The 20867-nt window shown below is 44.2% G+C and overlaps 1 protein-coding gene across 2 annotated transcripts in view; it reads left to right on the plus strand.

Annotated features, from left to right (window-relative positions):
• slco2b1 (solute carrier organic anion transporter family, member 2B1) overlaps positions 1–20867 on the plus strand; it is a 93459-nt gene that overhangs the window by 17935 nt on the left and 54657 nt on the right. For both annotated transcript variants that reach the window (XM_048532954.2, XM_048532955.2), the window contains exon 2: positions 19458–19571. In XM_048532954.2, coding sequence (XP_048388911.1) covers positions 19476–19571 — 96 coding nt within the window. In that variant the 5' untranslated portion in view covers positions 19458–19475. The remainder of the gene's footprint in view (positions 1–19457; positions 19572–20867) is intronic.

Genomic DNA, 20867 nt, shown 5'->3' on the forward strand with positions numbered 1-20867 from the left:
AACCAGCTTCACACTTTGTTATCTAAAAAAAGCTTGGTCAGATTTCAGAAGCATAAGGAGAGACAGGTAACCAGAAAAATTTAAGGTGGAGATTCCCAGCCTAGGGCATAGGCAACTGAAGGCACAGCTGCCAATGAACTGGAAGGGCACAGAGACCTGAGACAGCTATAATTTTGGATGATATTATAGAGGTAGGGAGCAGCAAACCCACAGAGCGAACTGGAGGCAAAGATCAGAATCTTAAAATTGAAGCTTGGAACTAATTTGATAGGTATGGTTGGTGGGATGGGTGGTGCATGGTGAACAAGGTTTTCTATGAGATAGAAAGAAAACCGTCTTGGAAGAGCTGACATTTACCAAAGTATGTAATATGGAAGACAAAGCAGCAGAGTTTTGGAACGCATATATATACACAAAGCATCATCCTCCGACAATTCCGCCATCTACAATCCGACCCCACCACCCAAGACATTTTTCCATCCCCACCCTTGTCTGCTTTCTGGAGAGATCACTCTCTCCGTGACTCCCTTGTTCGCTCCACGCTGCCCTCCAACCCCACCACACCTGGCACCTTCCCCTGCAACCGCAGGAAATGCTACACTTGCCCCCACACCTCCTCCCTCACCCCTATCCCAGGCCCCAAAATGACTTTCCATATTAAGCAGAGGTTCACCTGCACATCTGCCAATGCGGTATACTGCATCCACTGTACCCGGTGTGGCTTCCTCTACATTGGGGAAACCAAGCGGAGGCTTGGGGACCGCTTTGCAGAGCACCTCTGCTCGGTTCGCAATAAACAACTGCACCTCCCAGTTGCAAACCATTTCCACTCCCCCTCCCATTCTTTAGACAACATGTCCATCATGGGCCTCCTGCAGTGCCACAATGATGCCACCCGAAGGTTGCAGGAACAGCAACTCATGTTCCACTTGGGAACCCTGCAGCCCAATGGTATCAATGTGGACTTCACCAGCTTCAAAATCTCCTCTTCCCCCACCGCATCCCAAACAAGCCCAGTTCGTCCCCTCCCCCCACTGCACCACACAACCAGCCCAGCTCTTGCCCTCCACCCACTGCATTCCAAAACCAGTCCAACCTTTCTCTGCCTCCCTAATCTGTTCTTCCTCTCACCCATCCCTTCCTCCCACCCCAAGCTGCACCTCCATCTCCTACCTACTAACCTCATCCCACCTCCTTGACCTTTCTGTCTTCCCTGGACTGACCTATCCCCTCCCTACCTCCCCACCTATACTCTCCTCTCCACCTAACTTCTTTTCTCTCCATCTTTGGTCCGCCTCCCCCTCTCTCCCTATTTATTCCAGAACCCTCACCCTATCCCCCTCTCTGATGAAGGGTCTAGGCCCGAAACGTCAGCTTTTGTGCTCCTGAGATGCTACTGGGCCTGCTGTGTTCATCCAGCCTCACATTTTATTATCTCCAGCATCTGCAGTTCCCATTATCACAGAGTATTGGAACAGTTGACTCTTGTTATAGAAGTGGCTTGGATGATCAGATGGATATATTCAGGATCTGATAAGATTCTGATAAGACACATATTTGGCCTGTGGGAGGAAACCCTCATAAACACAGGGAGAAACACATGCAGCCACAAGAGCAGGTCAGAAGGTAGGAATACTGCGGTGAGTAACACAACTCCGGACTCCTCAAAAAAATCAAGGGTCACCTATTTAAAACAAAGAAATATTTTATTCTCTCAGAGGGTTGTAAACTTTGGAACTATCTTCCTGAAAAGGTGGTGGAGGTTGAGTCCTTGAATAGTTTCACGATGGCAGTGGAAAGATTGTGATTAAGACTCGGAGCGAGAGGTTATCAGGGGTAGGCAGTATTGTGGCATTGAGGTTACAGTCAGACTAGCCGTACTGAGCGTGGATCAGATTCCGGAGGCTGAATGACCCTCTCCTGTTCCTATTTTGTGCTCCGTAGTGTGTCAGGATCGGAGGTGTGGGAATGTTTTGGGGCGGGGCATGAGCACACTTGGCATTGCCACGGATGTGTGTTTACAAAGCTTAGCTCAGCTACAACACCAGAATAGTAAAGAATTGGATTCCCTGTGCACACAAGCGGCTGTAAGTCATCAGAGGGTGCTCTGTGGTGGCTGGAAAAATGAGTTTGTAGCAAGGATCAAATTTCATCACATTTCCTGACATTTAATTGGAAGGAATTTTCTCTCATGGCTTCCACGATCTTGCATTTTTTTCTACTTTAGAATCCTTACATCCATTCGATCCATGGAGTTCACGCTGACCATGCAAAGAGCATCCCTCCCACACCCACACCCCCTACCCAATCCCTGTAGCCCTACTTTTCCCATGGCCACCTCACCTGGCCTGCACACTACGGGAAATTTAGCTTGGCCAACCCACCCTAACCTGCACATATTTGGCCTGTGGGAGGAAACCCTCATAAACACAGGGAGAAACACATGCAGCCACAAGAGCAGGTCAGAAGGTAGGAATACTGCGGTGAGTAACACAACTCCGGACTCCTCAAAGCCTGTCCACCATCTACAAGGCACATGTCAGGCGTGGGATGGAATACTCCCTACTTGCCCCAACAACACTCAAGAAGCTTGACACCATCCAGGACAAAGCAGCCGCTTGATTGGCACCACATCCACAAACATCTCACCCCCTCCACCCCCAAAGCTCAGTAGCAGCAGTGTGTACTATCTACAAGACGTACTGCCGAAATTCACCAAAGATCCTCATACAGCACCTTCCAAACCCATGACCACTTCCATCTAGAAGGACAAGGGCAGCTGACGTATGGGAACATCACCACCTTCAAGGTAGTAAAAGAACTATCACAATGAGGTGGGGTTGTTATAGGGCAGAGGCCGAGACTCTTGTCACAATGGATAACGTAGAGAGGGGAAGATGGACTTGCAACAGTGAAGTTCCATTAGACAACACCTTCCAAACCCACGACCACTTCCATCTGGAAGGACAAGGGCAGCAGACACGTGGGAACACCAGCCCCCTGCAAGTCCCCCTCCAAGCCACTCACCGTCCTGACTTGGAAATATATCACCGTTCCCTCAGTATCACTGGGTCAAAATCCTGGAATTCCCACCCTAAGGGCATTGTGGCTCAATCTTTAGCAAATGGAAAGCAGCAGTTCAAGAAAGCAGCTCACCACCGCTTTATCAAGGGCAACTAGAGACAGGCAATAAATGTTGGCTGAGCCAGCGATGCCCACATCCCGCAAATGAATAGAGAAAATAGAAAAGAATGTGTAAACTCTACACAGGCGATCGCCCAAGGCTGGAATCGAGCCTGGGTCCCTGGCACTGTGAGCCACTGAGCCGCTTTACTTGTAAGTCTTTCTTCAATTTCTTTTGGAAAATTCTTGCTGAATCCACTCCCAACACATTCCAGATCACAACAGCTCCCTGCGTCTTATCTCCGTCCTTGATTATTTTTTGGCAATTAAAGTAAATCTTTAGTTCCAGTCTGTCCACCAAAAAGATTTTGTTTTTCTGTATCTAGTCTATTAAAATTGTTAAGTGAAGCCCTTAGTCTGACATCCTGCTTATAGTTCACCTTTACCATCTTTGCGATTGTCACAAATAATCTGCTGGTGCAGGAAATTGAACTTGTAAAAATCACTTTCACTCTCACAACCAGCAGTTGAGGTGAAATTTACTGATGCATTTAAAGGGAAGCTGATTAAAAAAATACACAAGGGAGAAAGGAATAGAAGGTTAAGTTGATGGATTTTGATGAGACCAAGGTTGGTGGAACCTCAGGTGGAGCATAAATTCTAGAAGAAACCAGTTTTGGGCCGAATGGCCTGTTTCTGTGCTTTCAGCTCAATGTAATGTGTTATACAATGATTAATGGTGTCGTGGGTTAGAATAATGCTCAGAAGGAAAAGAAAACTACTTTGCAAGATATAAATGCAGCAGCCTTCGGAATTTTCCAAGGCATGAGATTTATTTCTTGTTAAAACCTCCTCAGTAACATTTGGCAAGCAGCAGTGGAACTGCTCCAAATTTGGTTTAACAAAATGTCCCCTTTACAAGAGTTCTATAGTTAATCGGTTCAAAAACAGAAAGACATCCTGTCTTTTCCACTATACTCTCTCCAGTTGACAAACATCAAAGTTGACATCATGGACCAAAGTATAAAATAAGTAATTAACAGAACAGCTGTTTACCAGAGAATTCGACGTATTGGATTTAAATTCATCCTCAACTTGGTTTACCTTTTTGTCCTGTGGAGGGCTAGTTCACTCAGCCGGCTCAGTCGGTAAAATCTGGTTCTAAATAATGTCAAACACTGACATTCTATCCCTCTTCTGCCTGAGGTAGATTTCAGGCCTGTTTCATCACCCTGCCCTCTAGTAACAAAGAGTAAACTCTGGTTCAGTGACTCTCAGATATTCAAGAATATTACCTTGAGCAACAGAAATATTTTACAGGCTTCACGTGACATCAATATTGGATTGAGCTGTGGTCATTTCTATCCCATAGAGTGCCACGTAGTCTCTTCCTCTGCATCACATTCAGTATGATGTAGACTGTGTTACATCTGAGTATTCAAGTCTTGAAATTGAGTACAATTTGAAGGGTTTCAGCATCTTTTACATATTTATTCTTAGCATGTGAGGTTGGGCTAGTATTTATTGCCTATTCCTAGTTTGCCGCATGAGAAGTTTGGGGTGAGCTGCCTTGAACCGCTGCAGTCCGTATACTGGAGGTAATAGACTCATGATGCCATTAGGGAGGGAATTCCAGGATTTTGACCAGTCGACAGTGAAGGAGCAGTGACATATTTCCAAGTCAGGCTGCTTGGAGAGGAAATTGCAGGGGGTTGTGTTCCCATGTGTCTGCTGCCCCTGTCCTTCCAGATGTAAGTGGTCATGGATGTGGAAGATGCTATTCTTAGAGATTGGGGAGTCTCTGAAGTCCACTTTTTGATAGCATACTATGGCATTGACTCCAGGATAATACCCCACAAATTGTATGTGGAATAAGTCTTAAATATTGCTGAAAAGAAATATTTGTTCCTGAAACTTGTCATCCAGCATCCATCAGGACACTTTGCAAGAACACCAAATTTCAAGTGAGCACAAGATTCACAGCTTGGGAGAAGATAGTGCTTGTGGGTTGACAAGTCAACTATAAATCGAAGTCGTGAAAGCTACATGGAAATGTAAATTAATCCAAAAAATGAGCAATACTTGACCACATTTATTTAAAGACCATGGTCCCCATCATATGAATCTGTTGCCATTCTAAGAAGCTGAAATAAACCATATTATGAGTTATAGTCTTACAGCAAGGGAACAAACCCTTTGGTCCAACCACTCCATGCTGAACATGATCCCAAACTAATCTAATCCCACCTGCTTTCTCCTGGCCCATATCCCTCCAAACCTTTCCTATTCACGTACTTATCCAAATGAATTTTAAACATTGTAATTGTGCCCACACCCACCACGTCCACAGGAATTTCATTCCACACAAGAGCCGCCCTCAGTAAAAAAAAAATTGTCCCTTGTCTTTTTAAACCTCTCTTCTCTCACCTTAAAAATGTGCCCCTAGTCTTGAAATCCTCAATCCTAGGGAAGAGACAGCTACAATTAACCCTATCTATACCCCTTATTATTTTATACACTTCAATCACGTTGCCTCTCAACCTCCTATTCTCCAGTGAAAAATAGTCTTGGCCGATCCAGGCTTTCTTAATAACTCAAACCTTCCATACCTGTAACATTTAGGTAAATCTCTTCAGCACCCTCTCCAGTTTAATAATATCCTTCCTGTAACAGGGTGACCAGAACTGACATGACTGACTATATTAAGGTGGCTATTAGTTTGCCATTACCTCAGTCAGGGTTGTTTAACAAGTGCCGCACAATTTCAAAACTACAACAAACAATAGAGAGAATAAATCTTCACTTGCAATATTCATTTAGTTAGCCAAGTGTTAGGTATGGAACAAGTCTTGAATTAGAGTTGTTGCAATAAGGAACCCATGACTCTTAGCTGGACTCAATGAGTTCAGATTTCTATTCCGTGAGCATTCAACTGTTGGAGTACTGGGTAACAGTCTATCTGAAGCCTCTGTTATTTTTGGGCGAGGCGTTTAGTTTTGCAAGTTGCGAGGAAAACCAACAAACTGTTAATCAGAAGGGAACATTACTGAATGAATGTGTCTGGTTTGATTGGCTGCTTTCGAAGTAGTATGTGGATTTGAATGAGCTAATTGTGTTGCCTCTGCTGTTGGAACGGATATAAAAGGAATTTCCAAGTGACAGCCTGAGAGTGAAGAAACCAGAACAGACAGCAGCAGAGTAAGGGAGCTCATTCAGAATTGGAGTTTGCCACTGACTGAATCTGGCACTTATCTATTGCTCCTGGAGAGGTAAATTAAAATTAGTTTGAGCACCAGAATGGTGTGATTAGGATTTCAAATTGATCACCTGATTGGGTGATTGATACAGATTTAATAATAGTCTTCAAGAAAGGGAATTAGATAAATAGTCAAAGAGAAAATAATTGGAAAGATATGTTGGAATGAGTGTGGTGTATTGGACTGACCGACATTCGTCTGTGTAAGAACTGGCAGAAACTGGATAGGTCGATTGGTCACATTATGTGCTACATTATTCTACAGTTAGTTAATCTGGGGTTTTGGTGGGGCAGATCTGGAACCTGCTTTGACAATGTGGGCACTGTAATGTGGGATATTCAGTGAATTGAAGTTTTCACAGATGATTGTGTACAAATACTGAGGAGAGTTTATGTTTGAAAATGGTGCAATTAGCTTCACTCCACAAAGCACATGTAGAGACAAGTCTTTGAAGGATAAGCCCCAGATGGTTAATACTTAAGGGCTGGTACATAATGCAGATGGAGACATGTAGATGATCACTGGCCGAGCTGGAGGGGGTGGGTGTGGAGTAGTTTAAAGTGAGTGGTTGCGCGCAGTACTGCGAGAGAGCTGCACTGTTGGAGGTGCCATCTTTCGCATGAGGTCTAAAGCTTTTCCTGCCCTCTGGGAAGACAGTGGCCTAGTGGAATTATCACTGGATGGTTAACCCAGAGACCCAGATAAAATTCTGGGTTGAATCCTGTCATGGCAGATAGTGAAATTTGAATTCAATAAAATATCTGGAATTAAAAGTCGAATGATGACCAAGAACACATTGTTGATTGTCAGGAATGCTCCCCACTTGCCTGGATGAATGCAGTTCCAGCAATACTCAAGAGGTTCAGCACAATCCAGGACAAAGCAGCCACTTGATTGGTGCCACATCCACAAACATCTACTCTCTCCTCCACCGACGCTCAGTAGCAGCAGTGTGTACTGTCTACAAGATGCACTACAAAAATTCACCAAAGATCCTCAGTCATCTCCTTCCAAATCTACAGCCACTTACATCTCGAAGGACTAGGGCAGCAAATACATGGGAAAACCATGCCCTGCAAGTTCCCCTCCAAGCCACTCACCATCCTGATTTGGAACGATATCACCATTCTTTCGGCGTCACTGGATTTAATTCCTGGAATCCATGCCCTAAGGGCATTGTGTATTTTACCTTAATCAACTGAACTGCAGGTTTTGAGAAGATAGCTGATTAATGCCTTCTCATGGGCAACCGGAGAGGGGCAATAAATGCTGGTCCAGCCAATGATGCCCATGTCCCAAGAATGAATAAAATCATCTGCACAGATTGACAGTGCACTGGAGCTAATGAGAAATCATGGGGAAAGGGAGCTTAGCTGCACTGCTCTTGCAGATAGTCACAATGAGTTGAATGGCCCATAATACTGCAACCAAACAATGATGGCCCTCAAGGCTCTGAAATGCAGAGGGATCTGGTTGTTTTGGTGCATGAATCACGATAGGTTAGTCTGCAGTTCCAGCAAGTAATTAAGGAAGTTAATAAAATGTTATTTTTCATTTCAAAGAGAATTGAATGCCAAGAGTAGAGAGATTATCCTTCAGTTATACAGGACATTGGTTCGGCCAGATCTTGAGCACCGTGTACAATACTGGTACCTTTATTTAGGAAAGAGTGTAAAACAATTGGAAGCAGTTCAGAGAAGGTTTACCAGACCAAAGCCTGGAATGAGCAAGGAAAGATTGGACAACTTAGATTTGTATTTGCTGGAGTTTAGAAGAGTGAAATGTGACTTGATTGAAATATCTCAGAACCTGAGGGTTCTTCAGAAGATGGATGTGGGAAAAGATGTTTCAAAAAAAAGTGAAGAAAATATGGTCACTATTGCAATGTGGCCATTCAATTTGCACGCTGCAAGATCCACAATATTCAATTTTTAAAAAGATCTGCGTGTTGGAAAGTGAGAACATTTACCAAGCAGAATACAATAACAACAGATAACAAAGTGTGGGGCTGGATGAACACAGCAGGCCAAGCAGCGTCTCAGGAGCACAAAAGCTGACCTTTCGGGCCTAGACCCTTCATCACTGATACAACTTTAACCTCACTGCGAAGCTCACTGATACAATAACAACAGGTTGGGCAGTTAACACTGCTCTTGCCAAAGTCAGGCTATGGATGAACTTGAAGCAGTGCGTTAGAATTTATCCGAAGGAAATTTAGCTATTGATGTTGTAACAGAAAAGATTGATGGGGAGTGGTTCTTTTTCAAATTCGTTCACGGGATGAGGGCAGTTCTAGCTAGGCCAACATTTATTGCCCATCGCTAATTGCCCAGAGAGCAATTAGGAGTCAACTACACATGGTTGTGAGTCTGGAGTCCCATGTAGGCCAGACCAGGTATGGATGGTAATTTTCCTTCCCTAAAGGACATTAATAAACCAGGCAGGCTTTTGCGACAGTTGGCAATGGATTCGTGGTCATCATCAGACTTTCAATTTCAGGTGTTTATTGAATTTAAATTCCACCATCTGTCCTGGTGTGATTCAAAGCAACATTGCCAGGACATTACCAGGGATCTGTGGATTAACAGTCCAGCAATAATACCACTACACCATCGCTGCCCCTTTAAACAAGCAGGAAACAGGACTCATTGAATGGTTTTTTTCCCCAGTCTGACACAAGTCTGATGAATAGAATGGACTTCACCTATGATATGAGATTCTACAATTCTCTGACATTCAGTTCACTTGATATTTAATTTGAAAAAGAAAGATCTTTCACTGATGATCCTTTGCCTGCAACGGTAGTAGATTCGCCAACTTTAGGTACATTTACGTCGTCATTGGACAAGCATATGGACGTACATGGAATAGTGTAGGTTAGATGGGCTTGAGATCGGTACGACAGGTCGGCACAACATCGAGGGCCGAAGGGCCTGTACTGTGCTGTAATGTTCTATGTTCTATGAATCCTGGAGCTCCCTCCCTATCAACACTGAGAGAGCCCCTTCCAAAACATGTACAGCGGTGGCTCAAGAAATCAGCTCACCACTTCAAAGGGTAACTAGGGATCGGCAATAGATTATGGGTCCAGCCGTCAATGCCCACATCTTATCAATAGTTAGTTGTTTGCTGCTGATCTAAATTATTGACATGCCTACTTCAAGAGCTGATTTATTGCACAGTGATAATTATTCCTTCAGTTACAGCAATATGACACTTCCATGACAATTCAGTCCAAATTCTTGCGTTTTTATGGTCAAGGAAAGAGGAATGGCAGTTTCTAACTTCATAAAGCACAAGAAGCTAGTGGACAGGTACTGAAGGTAACTGAGAAAAGGCTAGTAGGATGTTGATCCTTACCACTAGAGGGTGGGAAAACAAAATTTAGGAATTGATTCTGTGGACATGCAGAATCTTGGTCAGACCCCACCTGGAAAATAATGTTCAGATACAGTGAGCACAGGAGTCTAGCTCAGACTCACCAGCACTAAACCGGGGTTTTAAAGGGTTAAGTTACCTTATTATTAAATTACAGGTTGCCATTAACTTGGATCATATTCACTGGAGTTTTAAAGACTGATCTTAAATCAAGTGTTTCAAATGTCAAAGAGATTTGAGATGGAAGATGCATCTTCCCAGGCATGAAATGCAGAAAGCATTGTTGGGAGAGTTGGCAGTATCAACAGTGAGGGGCTAAAAGATTTTGTGAGCAAAAATCCCATTTTCCTACCAAGGATTGTTCAGTGAGACATGACAGTCGCTAGAGAGAGCCCTGTCCCTGGAGAGTCACTAGACAGAATCCATTAACATAGTTTAACACCCTCCTTATCCCAACTCATTATTCTACAGTTCCCATTCTCCAAGCTGCTGGATAGAAACTAAATAGCACCAATTCCTAACATGAAAGTCAAGACTGGGCAACTCCAACTGATCACTAGCTCCTCCAGATCTCCACCAGTCACCAATATCTCAGGGCACACTCTGTGGGTACATGTTCCCCCATCCAGCCTCTCATCCTCCCTCTGGCACCCTCTCACCCAGAAGAACCTCCAGGATTTTCCAAAAGCAGTGCCCAGTACTGAGGACCCTCCTCAGACTGATACATCCAGGGCAAATAAAACACTCCTTGCTGGTTATCTGTGGACTGGCAGCTGAGCTCCTGACTTTAGTGTGTGAGGGATAATGACAAGAGGTGAAGAATGATGGTTAATGAGATGGGTTTGTGAAGATAGCACGAGAAAATTTACCAGGGTTAGCAGTGAAAAACACTCCATGAAACCCACCTAGAAAAATGACATTCTGGTCCCTTTCCTCTATTCATTAATGCAATGTGGATGTTGCTGAATAGTCCAGCATTTAATGCCCATCTCTAGTTGCTCCTTGCATCCTGCCTTCTTGATCCGCTACTGTCCATGTGTTGTGGGTAGGCCACAATGCCGTTACAGAGGAAATGCCAACATTTTGACCCAGTGACACTGAAGGAATGGGGATATATTTCCAAGTCAGGATGGTGAATGGCTTGGAGGGGAAGTTGGAGGTAGTGCTGTTCCCATGTGCCTGCTGCCCTTCACCTTCTAGATGGAAGTGGTCCTGGGCTGTCTAAGGAAGGATTTGGACCCCAGGGAAGTTATTTCCTCTGGTGGGAAAGCTCTGAGCAAGAGTCCATAATGTTAAAAGTTAAGCCAAGTCAACTGGGAGTGAATTCGGGAATCAGAGTTTCACATAAATGATAAGAAGTCATTCTGCCAACCCTTTCTGAGCTACCTTTTTGAAAAAAACAAATGCATTTATTCTACTCCTCTTGATCCACATTCTTGTAATTTTCCCTGCTGCTTTGACATGTGAGGCCCAGGCATAGAAGCAGCTTCTGAAATTGGATGTCAATGCATTCATATACCTGACTGTATGTGCGGGCTCCTCGAGTGATTGTGGGCCACATGGTCACATAGTTTAGTGTGGCGGGGGGCCATTGCCTTTCTACCAATCACCACCTCTGACTACTCCCGTACCAATCCTCTGTTGCTCCTTACACATAGCCCCACAAATCTTTCCTACATGTCTTTAGACAATTTCTAACCTTTTTTTCTCTATTCATTTTGTGGGACGTGGGTGTCTCCGGCTGGCCAGCATTTCTTGCACATCCCTAGCTGCCCTTGAGAAGGTGGTGGTGAGCTGCCTTCTCAAACCACTGCAGTCTATGTGCAGTAGGTTGACCCACTATGCTATTCGGGAGGGAATTCCAGGATTTTGACCCAGCGACAGTGAAGGAACAGCAATATATTTCCAAGTCAGGGTGGTGAAAGGCTTGGAGGTTCTCATATATCTGCTGCCGTTGTCCTTCTAGATGGAAGTGGTTGTCATTTTGGAAGGCGCTGTCTGAAGATCTTTGGTGAATTTCTGCAGTGCATCTTGTAGATAGTACACACTGCTGCTACTGAGCGTTAGTGGTGGAGGGAGTGGATGCATGTGGATGTGATGCCAATCAAGTGGCTGCTTTGTCCCGGATGGCGTCAAGTTCTTGAGTGTTGTTGGGGATGCACTTATCCAGGCAAGCGGGGAGTATTCCATCACACTCCTGACTTGTGCCAAATAGATGGATTTGGGGAGTCAGGAGGTGAGTTACTTGCTGCAGTATTCCCAGCTTCTGTCCTGCTCTTGTAGTCACTCTGTTTATGTGGTGAATCCAGTTGAGTTTCTGGTCAATGATAACCCCCAGGATGCTGATAATGGAGGATTCAGTGATGGTAACACCATTGAATGTCAAGGGGCGGTGGTTAGATTGTCTCTTATTGGTGATGGGCATAGCCTGGCATTTGTGTGCCGCGAATGTCACTTGCCATTTGTCAGCCCAAGCCTGGATGTTGACCAGATCTTGTTGCATCTGAACATGGACTGTTTCAGTATGTGAGGAGTCGTGAATGGTGCTGAACATTGTGCAATCATCGGTGAGCATCTCCTCTTCTGACCTTATGGTGGAGGGAAGGTCATTGATGAAGCAGCTGAAAATGGTTGGGCAGAGGACACTACCCTGAGGAACTCCTGCATAGATGTCCTGGAGCAGAAATGATTGGCCTCCAACAACTACAACCATCTTCCTATGTGTCAGGTATGTCTCCAACCATGGGAGCATTTGCCACCTGATACACATTGATTCCAGTTTTGCTAGTGCTCCTGGATGGCACACTTGGCCAAATGAAGCCTTGATGTCAAGGGCTGTCACTCTCACTTCACTTCTGAATTCAGCTCTTTTGTCCATGTTTGAACCAAGGCTGTAAAAAGATCAGGAGTTGAGTGGCCCTGGCGGAGCCCAAACTGGGCATCACTGAGCAGGTAAGAACTACCTATCAAAAACAAAGTTGATGGAAATCTTCAGCAGGTCTAACAGTAAATGTGAAGGAAAAAACAGAGGTAACATTTCAAGTCCAGTGACCCTTCCTCAGAACTGGCCTAAGAACTGCTGATTGCTGGAGTCAGATAATTTTTTTCTGAAGAATAGTCCTGATCTGAAATGTCAGCTTTCCTGCTCCTCTGATGCTGCTGCCTGGTCTGCTGTGTTCCTCCAGCTCCATGCTGTGTTATCCCTGAGCAGGTTATTGCTGAGCAATCTGACACTCCCTGTCCATATGAGAAAGCTGTGGATGAGGAGGAGCTCATGAAAAGTCCAAACTTTGAGGATGGCAGAGATTTTCTTTCAGTCAAGAGTGCCAAGGGAAATGGAACAAAGGCTGGCCAGTGGGGTAAAGGTGCAAAACTGATCATGCTCTAATGAGGAGATAATGGGAACTGCAGATGCTGGAGAATTCCAAGATGATAAAATGTGAGGCTGGATGAACACAGCAGGCCAAGCAGCATCTCAGGAGCACAAAAGCTGACGTTTTGGGCCTAGACCCTTCATCAGAGAGGGGGATGGGGAGAGGGAAATGGAATAAATAGGGAGAGAGGGGGAGGCGGACCGAAGATGGAGAGAAAAGAAGATAGGTGGAGAGAATATAGGTGGGGAGGTAGGGAGGGGATAGGTCAGTCCAGGGAAGACGGACAGGTCAAGGAGGTAACCTCATCCCACCTCCTTGACCTGTCCGTCTTCCCTGGACTGACCTATCCCCTCCCTACTTCCCCACCTATACTCTCTCCGCCTATCTTCTTTTCTCTCCATCTTCGGTCCGCCTCCCCCTCTCTCCCTATTTATTCCAGTTCCCTCTCCCCATCCCCCTCTCTGATGAAGGGTCTAGGCCCAAAACGTCAGCTTTTGTGCTCCTGAGATGCTGCTTGGCCTGCTGTGTTCATCCAGCCTCACATTTTATCATCTTGGAATGCTCTAATGAGGAGTTGAGTTTGTTGGTGACCTTGAATAGCCTCTCAAAAAAATAACCTTTTGCACTCCACCCCATCTGATATCAGATTGGGTGAAACTGATGCAAGTTTGACATTAACTCCATTGGAACCATTAGTTTATACCTCATACACCATGAGGCTATACCCACAGAAAGCAACTGGCCCAGACAGAGTCCATAGCTGTGCTATCTGACTGCAAACTGTAAAGCTATGAACTTGCCAAATAATGATTTGACCTACCAGGCATGAGTGATCTGCTTTTATTTGGGTTCAAAGTTGTTGCTTAATTGAATGTGTTGTTTGTTTAAAAAGTTTAATGTTATTTATTGTCTGTGGCACTCAGCCTAATTGTTAATCGCACTTCTGCATTCTTTTGAGTGCTGACCCCAGTTTTCACTGAGAGTAAGTCAACAACATAAGATTAACCATATGCCTCCATCCATCCACGCCCAACTAACATGGTCAAAGAAACTTAAGACTCATGCTTGGAATATTACACAGAATTTACAACATATAAACAGGGCAGTCCATCCAAGCCATTGTTTATATTTGCTCTGTTATATCTTCTGGTTACCACCCACTGGTGGCATTTGTCCCTTGGTACCTTACTTCACTGACTCTAGAGACTCATGGAAAATATGAGGCTTTTTCCCAGGACAGAGGGGTCAATTACTAGGGGACACAGGTTCAAGGTATGGCAGGGGTAAGTTTAAAAAAGAGATATGCAAGGCAAGTTTTTCACACACAAAGGGTGGTGAGTGCCAGGAATGTTCTGCCAGAGGAGGTGGTGGAAGCAGACAAAATAGCTGCATCCAAGTAGCACCTGGATAAATCCATGAAGAAGGGAATGGAGGGATACAGATCCTGTAAGTGAAGACAGATTTAGTATGGAAGGGCAAAATGTGTTGGCGGTCCAAAGGGCCTGTTCCTGTGCTGTGCTGTTCTTTGTTCTTTTTATATAATTATCAGTGGCAAAGGATAAACCACTACCAAGGCTTAAGAGAAAAAGTCACTTGTCTCACATAACAAGGTGTAGTTTATTGCATAATAGCAACAGATAAAGCTGAGATTAACTGATTAGGCATAATTACAACTCTCAGCACCTAGGTATTTCCCTTCCATTCCAGGACTTTATGCAAGGCTGAAACAAAAACAGAAATTGCTGGACATACTCAGCAGGTCTAGCAGCATCTACGGAGACAGAAAGACACAACATTTAATGCTGAGATAGCACGGTGTAGAGCTGGATGAACACAGCAGGCCAAGCAGCATCATAGGAGCAGGAAAGCTGACGTTTCGGGACTAGACGCTTCTTCAGGAAAACCTGAAGAAGAGTCTAGGCCCAAAACATAAGCTTTCCTGCTCCTATGATGCTGCTTGACCTGCTGTTTTTATCCAGCTCCACTCCATGTTATCTCCCACCTGAGTTTATGTGGATTCCCCTTAGAAGCAGATCAACTCGAACTTCACTCAAACGTATCCTGTGGTAGCTAGTTCTGTTTTTTTTATCAGTTTTTGAGTGCAGACATGGAATTTATTACTGTCCATTGCTACAAACAGATTGTAGGTTTTAAAATAAATCTGTTTTCCCATTCTTACTACACATCTATAAGCAGACTACAGACTTTATTTCTCCATTTTTTTTAAAACAGTAGGAGTGTATTACCCCCACTCCATCTGTCTGCAGATTCTGCCTTCATAAGGACCCTCACAACACCTGTTGTAACATTAAACCACAAATAGGGGTAACCTCAAATGTGCTTAGATATGGTGGAGTACTTTGCCACACGCATACTCACAAGTATTCAAGAGAGAAGGACAGGCAATTAGTGACAATTTACATCCAATATGATTGGTGGGAATACCTCTTTATCAATGCTCTTGCTTTTAGAGTCCAGGAATTGGAGTTTAGTAGAACCAACTCAGCCATAATCTCAGAGATAATGGGAACTGCAGATGCTGGAGAATCCAAGACAACAAAATGTGAGGCTGGATGAACACAGCAGGCCAAGCAGCATCTCAGGAGCACAAAAGCTGACGTTTCGGGCCTAGACCTCTCTCTAGGCCCGAAACGTCAGCTTTTGTGCTCCTGAGATGCTGCTTGGCCTGCTGTGTTCATCCAGCCTCACATTTTGTTGTCTCAGCCATAATCTCATTGAGTAGTGGAGCAGACTTATTGGGCTGAATGGCCTACTTCTGTTCCCAGCCTTATGGTTTTATATGTGTTAAAATTGTATTTTCTGTCCATTCGTGGCACTATTGTGAAGGTGTTTGTTTGCTGTTAGTAATGTTACTATAGCAATCCTAATCTACAGAGCAGATTAGGAGTTAAGGAAAGTTTACAATGTAATAATTGTGTTGAAGTTGATCTTGCAGTAATTTTTTTTCAGCCTAACTCTGTATCTAACCCCAAGTAGCCCCTACCTAGGCTCTGTTTGATGGGGACAATATAGAAGAAGTTTTCCTCTATGTCTAACCATGTGCTGTCCCTGTCCTGGGAGTGTTTGATGGGGGACACTGTAGAGGAAGCTTTACTCTGGATCTAAACCTGTGCTGTCTCTGCCCAGAAAGTGTTTGATGAGGACAGTGTAGAGAGAGCTTTACTCTGTATTTGAGCCCATGCTGTCCCTGTCCTGGAGTGCTTGTTGGGGATAGTGTTAGTCTGTATTACTCTTCAAATTAATTTTCTTGAATACTTTAAATCAGTGCCCTCTTGTTCTCAATTCTTTCCTGAAAGGGTGCAGTTTCTCCCTATCTACCCAGCCCAAATATTTCATGATTTTGACAAGCTATTCGAATTCTTCGATGATGTAACTAAGAGAGTTGACTGGGGAGGCAGTGGATGTACTTTATTTGGGCTTTCAGCAGGCTTGTGACAAAATCCCACGTAACAGATTAATGCGTGAAATGAATGTGCATGGGATTGGAGGTAGTGTATTGAGAAGGATAAAAAGCTGGTTGGCAGTAGTGAAACAAAGAGTAGGAATAAAAGAGATAACGCAGTGTGGAGCTTGAGGAACGCAGCAGGCCAGGCAGCTTCAGAGAAGCAGGAAAGCAGACGTTTCGGGTTGGGACCCTTCTTCAGAAAATGGCTTTGCAGTGGGGTTATAACTCACTCCGACTAAGAATTGCTGATGCTGGAGTCTGCAATAACAGATTATGAAGCTGGAGGAACACAGCAGGCCAGGCAGCACCAGAGGACCAGGAAGCATTTTCTGAAGAAGGGTCCCAAACAGAAGCATCAGTTTTCCTGCTCCTCTGATGCTGCCTGGCCTGCTGTGTTCCTCCAGCTACACACTGTGTTATCTCTGACTCCAGCGTTAGCAGTCCTTATTATCTCTATAGGAATAAAAGGAATCTTTTTCTGAATGGCAGGCAGTGATTAATGGGATACCACAACGATTGGTACTACGACCCCAGCTATTCACAATATGTATTAATGATTTGGACGAGGGAACTAAAAGAGAACTCTCCAAATTTGCAAATGACGCAAAGCTGAGTGGGGAGAATGCAGCAATGTTTCAGGATGATTTGGGCAGGCTGAGTGAGTACACACATGCATGGCAGATGCTGTATAATGTGGATAAATGTGAGGTTAACCACTTTGCTCACAAAAACAGGAAGGCAAATAATTGTTTGAACAGCTCTAAATTGAGAGAGGAGAATGTTCAATGAGACGTGGGTGTCCTTGTCATAGAATCCCTACAGTGTGGAAACAGGCCCTTTGGCCCAACAAGTGCATACTGACACTCAGGACATTACACCCAGACCCATCCCCCTATAACCCAGCTAAATTACGCATCCCTAAATACAATGGGGCAATTTAGCATGGCCAATCCACCTAGCCTGCACATCGTTGGACAGTGGGAGCAAACTGGAGGAAGCCCATGCAGACGCAGGGAGGATGTACCAACTCCACACAGACAATCGCCCGAGGGTGGAATCAAACTCAGGTTCCTAGTGCTATGAGGCAGCAGTGCCAACCACTGAGACACCGTGCCACCTGTCGCTCAAAGTAAGCAATGTAGGTGCAGCATGCAGTGAAGAAGGCAAATGGTATGTTGGCCTTTATAACAAGAAAGTTCAAGTGCAGGGACAGCGTTGTCCCGCTGCAATTATACAGGGCAATGATGAGGCCACACCTGGAATACTGTGTGCTATTTTGATCTCCTTGTCTGAGGAAGGATGTTCTTACTATGAAGGGAATGCAGCAAACATTTACCAAGTGTGTGGTCCTTAACCTGAATCTGATATCTGCAAACTTTTCCAATGTAATTATAATGAATGATCCTCTTTGTGAAGGCAAGTGTACCCAGATCCTGATTTTCTTTTTAGTTTAGCCTTCCATGGGGATGTGAGCATTGTTGGCAAGGGGAGCATTTATTACCCATCCGTAACTGCCCCTTGAACTGAACGGTTTACTGGGTCATTTCAGAGGGCAGTTAAGAGTCAACCACATTGGCGTGGAGTCACATGTAGGCTAGACCAGATAAGGATGGCAGATTTTCTACCCTGAAGGGGCATTAGTGACATTTTTTTATGGTAATCGATGACAGGTGTTATGGGTCACCATGACAGAGATGAGCTTTCAATTCCACATTTAAGGATTTCTGGCGCAGAGCAACTAGCTCCCCTGGTGGAGCACATAACCTGAGAATAAGATCCAGGCAATTCAGTGAGTTTTATCAGAAACATATCTTCACACAAAGCAGGATGTGGAAATCTGGACAATTCCATTTACCCCTTATCAGAGAGTTTCAGACTAAATGGGATGGAGTGAGCAGATTCAATTGAAAATTGCAGAAACCGAGATTGATGAGTTTGTGCTAAATAAGGCATCTTAGGGATATGGAAACAAATACATGGGTTTGAAATACCCATTAGCCACGATCCTATTGATTTTGTTTTGATTTATTATTGTCACATGTGCCGAGGTACAGTGAATAGTTTTGTTTTGCGCGCAGTACAGGCAGATCTTACCATATAGATTGCATAAGGGTAATAGAACAGAGCAAAGAATACAATGTGATGGCTGCAGAGAAGGTACACAAAGATTAAGATTAACACTAAATTTAGAATTTTGGGAGGTCTATTCAGAAGTGTGATAGCTATAGGGAAGAAGGTACCCTTGAATCTGTTAGTATATGCGTTCAAGATTTCGTATCTTCTTGCTAATGGAAGACATTGGAAGAGATTATAACTGGGGTGGGAGGGGCCTTCGATCATGTCTGCTGCGTCCTAAGACAGCGAGAAGTGTAGATGAAGTCAGTGGATGGAAGGTCGGCTTGCATAATGGACTGGTCTGTGTTCACAACTCTCTGTAGTTTCCTGCAGTCCTGGGCAGAGCAGTTGCCATACCAAATCATGATACATCCAGATAGAATGCTTTCTATGGGGCGTTTATACAAATTGATAAGAATCTTTGCAGACGTGCTGAATTTCCTTAGCATCTTGAGGAAGTAGAGGTGTTGTTGTGCTTTCTTGACCGTAGCATAACCAGGACAGATTGAATAGTGAAAAAAGCTCAAAAGTCTCAATGGTCTCCCTCCGCTCTGATCCCTTTTCTTTGACTGTTAGACAAATGGAAATATGTGTTGAACATCATGGGCCTAATTCTGTAGCCATTGAAATAACTTCTGCTTATAATCCATCTTGTAATGTGGGTGAAGCTGGCTGATGATTGTGAGCAAGAGAAAGGAGCTCGAACACACTAACCAATAAATGTCTGGCTTTCTCCTGGAACAGAGATACGCAGCCTAGAAGATGGGGATGACTGGGCCTCCGACAACTGCATCAAAGCCTAACCACACTGAGAAACAGCCCAGAAGATGTGCCATGAACCCATTTCACAGTATAAAGGTGGGTATGGGAGTCATAGAATCTTACAGCATGGAAACAGTCCTTTGCAGTTCAACCTGTCCATAACCATCATAATCCCAAACTAAACTAGTCCCACCTGCCTACTCCTGGCCCGTATCCCTCCAAACTTTTCTTATTCATGCACTTATCCAAATGTCTTTTAAATGTTGTAACTGTGCCCACAGTCACGACTTCCTCTGGAAGTTCATTCCACATACAAACCACTCTCTGTGTCAAAGAAGTTACCCCTCATTTCTTTTTTAAAATCTTCCTCCTCACGCCTTAAAAATATATCCCCTACTCTTGAAATCCCCCACCCTAAGGAAAATAAACAAGCCATTCACCTTATCAATATCCCTCAAGATTTTATAAACCTCCATAAGGCCACTTCTTGATTTACAATGTCGCCGGTGAAAAATAGTCCCAGTTTACCCAGCCTCTCATTATACCTCAAACCCTTCCTGCCCAGTGACATCCTGGAAATCTTCTCTGAGCTCTCCACAACTTAATAATAACCTTCCTACAACAAGGAGACCAGAACTGGACATAGTACCTTAAAAGAGGCCTTACTAATGTCCTGTACAACCTCAACATGACTTGAAAACACTGATACTCAAAGGGCTGAGCAATGGAGGCAATTGTGCAAAATGCCTTTGTGGCCAAGCTGTCTACTTGTGACATAAACTTCCAAGAATCATGTATCTGAACCCCCAGGTCTCTCTGTTCGACAACACTACACAAGGCCTCACTTTTAATTGTATAATCATAGGATATTATTCCTTAGTGCGTCTAATACCTGCTTCTACTTGACCTTATTTAGAATCTGCTTGTATGCTAATTCTTGCCGATTCCCATTCACCCCCTGTGCTCACTGATCTACACTGTTTCCAGTTCTGGCAAAACCTCAGTTTGGGAAGTCTCATTTATTTTCAAGCTTATTCTTTTGTGTAAACTTCTTCCTCCTCACACCCTCCAGGGTCTCCTCATCTCTCCAATCCTGGACTCCTTCAGGTGTCTCCAGCTGCCTACATGCCAAACTCTGGAATTCCTGCCCCAGATCTCTCTGTTTCCTTTCTCTCTACTCCTTTAAGGCATTCCTTAAAACTGCTACTTTGTCTATTAGCCCTCTTACCTAATGCAGCAAACTTAATTTGATTGCTCCTACATTAAAGGTGCTATAAAATGCAAGTTTCCTCATACATTCAGGAAATGTGGGCATCACTAACTAGGCTAACTGTATTGCCCATCACAAGTCAACTACATTGCAGTGGGCCTGGAAGCAAATCGCATGTAGTT

This window comes from Stegostoma tigrinum, chromosome 6 (assembly GCF_030684315.1).
Source record: "Stegostoma tigrinum isolate sSteTig4 chromosome 6, sSteTig4.hap1, whole genome shotgun sequence".
NCBI classification, from domain to species: domain Eukaryota; kingdom Metazoa; phylum Chordata; class Chondrichthyes; order Orectolobiformes; family Stegostomatidae; genus Stegostoma; species Stegostoma tigrinum.